A 6,000-nucleotide genomic window follows, 5' to 3' on the forward strand; every position below is an offset into this window, starting at 1 on the left:
AGCCCCGAGTCGCCACATTCGGCGCCTGTTCGGGGAGGCTGGTACGGGAATTGAACCCGAGCTGCTGGCCTTGTTCTGCATTACAAGCCAGCTGTTTAGCCCACTGTGCTAAACCATCCCCAATGGCTCCCCGGTATATATATATATATATACATATCGATGATAGGTTCATGGTCACCATTACTGAGACTAGGTTCCAATTACAATAATTATTAAAAGGATATGTATAAGAACATATGAAATAGGGAACAGGCACAGGTCACACCGCATTCTCCATCAGTCAATTAAATCATGGCTGTCCAACCCCCAAATCCCTTAATTCCCTTGTACCCAAAAATCTATTAATCTCAGCCTTGAATATATTCAATGACTCCAGACTCACTGTCCTGCTAGGCCAGAGTTCCAACTATTCGCAACCTTGACAGTGAAGAAATTCCTCCCCCATCTCAGTCTTAAATGGTCACAAATATTCATCACCCTCCCTTTTCAAATACTGCCAAACATTCTCAGCTCTTTTTGGGTTTGAACTTTCAACCTCTGCTACATCATTATTTTCACCAAATCCATACACTTTGAATTCCAAAACAAATGCACACGTAACCTTCCTCCCCGATACCTGCTGGACTCTGTTCTCACAGGTTCGATCCTCATATTGCCATCAGATCTGCTGACAAGGGTGCTTCTGTCTGGTGAACCAGCCGTGACCTTGCAGAGGCCAAATGTCAACTGTGATACCTTCCCCTGCCTCCCACTGTACATGATCTCATCACCGAACATCAAGCCGTTGTATGCAGGTCTGTCACTGTCCTCACCTCCTTTGGAGTTCTTCCCTCCCCAGCCTCAGACTCATTAGTCCCCTAACCCTGGGCTGCACTCAGCTCAATTTTCCACCTTCCTCCCAAGCTGTTGAAATGGAGTTTGATGCCTCATCCATTGAGGAGGCATATTAACCAGACACATTAATTTTAACTATTTCAGGGCGTAATTTCTGCCCTACTTTGTTTCCAACTTCTTTGCAGGTTTCGGTTTTTGTTGCTCTTGCTTTTCAGAAGACAGTTGGTCACCATTCTGCCCATCCTCGAAACACATATTTTTGTTTCTTTACTTGTTCAATTACCGGTCCTTTGGCCTTACACCACAAACTCTTTGTAATTTAATCTCTCCTAATTCCACCCGATCACAGACCTTCCCTTTTTTCCTTCTGCCCCCCTCCTCTCCATCTCCCAACTTTCACTTCCTTAAAACATATTACATTTCTAACTTTTCCCCATTCTGATGAAACATTTGTGATACACACACACATCGACCTGAAACATTAATTCTGCTTCTCTCTCCACAGATGCTGCCTGACCTGAGTATGTCCAGCTCAGTTGCTAGCACTCACACCTCAATCCCAGGTTCAAGTCCCACTCCGGGACTTGAGCACACAAAATCAAGGCAGGCACTCCAGTGTAGTACTGAAGGAGTGCTGCACTGTCGGAGGAGGTGTTGTTTTACAGGTGAGCACAGTACGAAGTCTTACAACACCAGGTTAAAGTCCAACAGGTTTGTTTCGATGTCACGAGCTAATGTCACCGTTTTACAGGTGAGACACTAAATAGAGGTCCTATTCGTCTATTCAGGTGGATTGAAAGATCTCATGGCACTATTTCGAAGAAGAGCAGATGTGCTCTCTCTGGTGTCCTCCTGGCCAATATTTATCCCTCAGTCAACATCACAAAAACCAGATCATGCGGTCATTCACCATCACATCGCTGGTTGCGGGAGTTTGCTGTGCTCAATTCAGCATCACAACAGCAGCTAAACTTTAAAATTGAATCACTGGGTAGAAGGTGCTTTGACGCATGCACTGATCATGAAAAGAACTACATAAATGCAAGTCTTTTTTTCCACCCTGTTGCAGAATTTCTCTCTTGTTCCTTCACTCCGACCTTTCACTAATTTAAAAACCTTGAATTTTCCCAGTTCTGATGAAAGGACGTGAAGCTGAAAAGTTAACTTAGTTTCCCTCTTCATTGATACTGCCAGAGTATTTCCAGCACTTTCTCATTTGATATCAGATTTCTGCAGTATTTTGCTTTTTTTATATAGGGGTATGTGTGTATATATATATATATCACACACTTATACACATTTTATATACATATGTGTATATTTGTGTATGTGTATATAATAATAATCTTGATTGTCACAAGTAAGCTTACATTAACACTGCAATGAAGTTATTGTGAAAATCCCCTAGTCGCCGCATTCCGGCACCTGTTCGGGTACACGGAGGGAGAATTCAGAATGTCCAATTCACCTAACAGCATATCTTTCGGGACTTGTGGGAGGAAACCAGAGCACCCGGAGGAAACCCACCATGACGCAGGGAGAACGTGCAGACTCCACACAGCGCCTGGGACCCTGGCGCTGCGAAGCAATAGTGCTAACCACTGCACTACCCCAGATAGTGGTTAGCACTGCTGCCTCACAACCCCAGGGACCCGGGGTCGATTCTGACCTCGGGTGACTGTCTGCATGTTCACCCCGTGGTCTGCGTGGGTTTCCTGCGGGTGCCTCCCACAAGTCCAAAGATGCGCGGGTTAGGTGGACTGCTAAATTGCACCTTGGGGAGTTGTTGCAGGAATAGAGCCACGGATTGGGCCTGGGTAGGGTGGTCTTTCGATGGGCCGAACGGCCTCCTTCTGCACTGTAGGGATCCTATGCTCTCTGTCTATATATATACACACACACACACACACACATAATTGCATACAAATGTAAGCTTGCATTGTGCATTCCCAGGTGCCTGGAGTTGCTTCAGACAGCACCCACTGCCCTCATTGTAAACCGCAGCCTCCCCCAGGTCAATGGGGGCCTCCTGCAGCTGATCCTGGTCAGTGAGAGAGGCGCTCACGACTCAGACGCTGCGGCCTACACCATTGCCATGGCAGCAGCGCGACCCCGGGCTGTGTTACATGGCGGTGCACTCACCATGTCAGACAACCGTGCAGGCGCCTCTCTCTCCCCCCACGGTCTCCGTCTCCCTCCCGGCGCCGCGCACACGGATCCTCCTCCCGCCGCTTACCCGCCCGTCACCATGGAAACGGCTCTCGCCACTCAGCCCCGCCCGCTCTCTCTAGACCCACACACACACCCCCGTTGCCAACCCTCCCGGGATGGCCCGGGAGTATCCCAGGAATTGGAGGTCCAATCTCCAAAACCCGACTGTGGGCAACCCTGGGCAAAAATCATCGGGGCACATTTTCGTCACTAAGCAATGAGGAAATCAAGCCAAAAAATTTAGAGGCACTTAATGTTTTGCAGCTGACAATGGAATATAAAAGTCAGGAAGTTTTGCTACATTGGCATTGGTGGGACCACATCTGGAGTACTATGTACAGTTTTGGTCTCCTCACTTAAAGGATATAATTGCATTACTTAAAGGATATAAAAGCAGCTCAGAAAAGGTTCACTTGACTGATTCCTGGGAATAAAGAGGTTATCTTACGTGGAAAGGTTGGCGAGGTTGGATAGTATCCATTAGAATTTAGAAGCATGAGAAGTGATCAAACTGAAATATATAAGATTCTGAGGGGGCGTGACAGGGTGGATGCTCAGTAGATGTTTCCTTTTCTGAGAGAGAAGAACGAGAGAACCCTTTTAAAAATAATGGGGATCCCACTTAAGACGGAGATTTTTTAAATCTTATTTTCTATAAATATAGAGTGCCCAATTCTTTTTGTCCAATTAAACGATAGTTTAGCATGGCTAATTCACCTACTGATGCGACCATCAATTCACTCGTGCCAAGAGTAGAAATAAACTGTGGCTATAATCAACTAGACCAGTGCCTGCCTGCGACTGATCTAACACTGAGAACCGCCTACAGGTCGACTGCTCTTTATACCTCCCTTCAAGGGGAGGAGCCATGGGCGGAGCCCATACAGGCCCCAACATGTTCCCTTGTGGATAATGCCATACAATGGCCCATAGGTGGAGCCCACAAGGGCAACAGCATAGCACAGATACAAATACAAAGGCAACAGCATAGCACAGATACAATGGTGGATTATTGATATAACACATTCACCACACCTACCCTCCACATCTTAGGGTTGTGGGGGTAAGGCCCACGCAGACGCAGGGAGAAAGTCCACCCGGACGGTGACCCGGGGCCAGGATCGAACCCGGGTCCTCGGTGCCGTGAGGCAGCAGTGCCGATCACTGCGCCACCGTGCTGCCCTGACTTAAGATAGGGATGAGGAGAATCTTTTTCCCTGAGGAATTATCTTGGCCATTCATCCAATGCTGGCTTTTCCAAATACTACCCATTAGTGTTACCGACGCATGGCCAGCTCTCAAGAGTGGCTGGGCGACTGGATCAAGACCATAACATTTTAAAGTTTTAATTGCCCACTTCCATTCATACAAAAGAACAGAGCCATGCTATTGATATGCAACTAACCTCCCATTGACAGTCAAAGAGGCCATCAGACTCTGTAATGGGCTAATAGCATTAGCATTATTATACTCAGTGTTAGATCAGTCGCAGGCAGAATTAGCTAATTAGAATTAGCATGGGTTCATAAAGAGCAGGTCGTGCCTGACTAATTTAGTGGAATTCTTTGAGGACATTACCAGTGCGGTAGATAACGGAGAGCCAATGGATGTGGTATATCTGGATTTCCAGAAAGCCTTTGACAAGGTGCCACACAAAAGGTTGCTGCATAAGATAAAGATGCATGGCATTAAGGGGAAAGTAGTAGCAAGGATAGAGGATTGGTTAATTAATAGAAAGCAAAGAGTGGGGATTAATGGGTGTTACTCTGGTTGGCAATCAGTAGCTAGTGGTGTCCCTCAGGGATCAGTGTGGGGCCCACAATTGTTCACAATTTACATGGATGATTTTGAGTTGGGGACCAAGGGCAAAGTGTCCAAGTTTGCAGACGACACTAAGATGAGTGGGAAAGCAAAAAGTGCAGAGGATACTGGAAGTCTGCAGAGGGATTTGGATAGGCTAAGTGAATGGGCTAGGGTCTGGCAGATGGAGTACAATGTTGACAAATGTGAGGTTATCCATTTTGGTAGGAATAACAGCAAAAGGGATTATTATTTAAATGATAAAATATTAAAACATGCTGCTGTGCAGAGAGACCTGGGTGTGCTAGTGCATGAGTCACAAAAAGTTGGTTTACAGGTGCAACAGGTGATTAAGAAGGCAAATGGAATTTTGTCCTTCATTGCTAGAGGGATGGAGTTTAAGACTAGGCAGGTTATGCTGCAACTGTATAAGGTGTTAGTGAGGCCACACCTGGAGTATTGTGTTCAGGTTTGGTCTCCTTACTTGAGAAAGGACATACTGGCACTAGAGGGTGTGCAGAGGAGATTCACTAGGTTAATCCCAGAACTGAAGGGGTTGGATTAAGAGGAGAGGTTGAGTAGACTGGGACTGTACTCATTGGAATTTAGAAGGATGAGGGGGGATCTTATAGAAACATATAAAATTATGAAGGGAATAGATAGGATAGATGCGGGCAGGTTGATTCCACTGGCGGGTGAAAGCAGAACTAGGGGGCATAGCCTCAAAATAAGGGGAAGTAGATTTAGGACTGAGTTTAGGAGGAACTTCTTCACCCAAAGGGTTGTGAATCTATGGAATTCCTTGCCCAGTGAAGCAGTAGAGGCTCCTTCATTAATAAAGGGATTAAGGGTTATGGTGATCGGGCCGGAAAGTGGAGCTGAGGTTCACAAAAGATCAGCCATGGTCTCATTGAATGGCGGAGCAGGCTCGAGGGGCCAGATGGCCTACTCCTGCTCTTTGTTCTTATGTTCTTATAAGATGATGAGGGGGATAGATAGAGTGGACGTTCAGATACTATTTCCTTGGGTGGATGTAGCTGTTACAAGGGGGCATAACTATAAGGTTCGGGGTGGGAGATACAGGAGAGATGTCCGAGGTAGGTTCTTTATTCAGAGAGTGGTTAGGGTGTGGAATGGACTGCCTGCTGTGATAGT

At 46.4% G+C, this 6,000-nt stretch overlaps 1 protein-coding gene across 1 annotated transcript in view; it reads right to left on the minus strand.

Annotated features, from left to right (window-relative positions):
- Nucleotides 1–3,089, minus strand: part of lztfl1 (leucine zipper transcription factor-like 1) — an 82,409-nt gene extending 79,320 nt beyond the window's left edge. Inside the window, exon 1 of the mRNA XM_072509969.1 lies at nt 2,977–3,089. Within this exon, the coding sequence (XP_072366070.1) occupies nt 2,977–2,979 (3 nt within the window). The 5' untranslated portion in view covers nt 2,980–3,089. The remainder of the gene's footprint in view (nt 1–2,976) is intronic.
- Between the last annotated feature and the right edge of the window lie 2,911 nt (nt 3,090–6,000).

Source organism: Scyliorhinus torazame, chromosome 6, assembly GCF_047496885.1.
Source record: "Scyliorhinus torazame isolate Kashiwa2021f chromosome 6, sScyTor2.1, whole genome shotgun sequence".
NCBI lineage: Eukaryota > Metazoa > Chordata > Chondrichthyes > Carcharhiniformes > Scyliorhinidae > Scyliorhinus > Scyliorhinus torazame.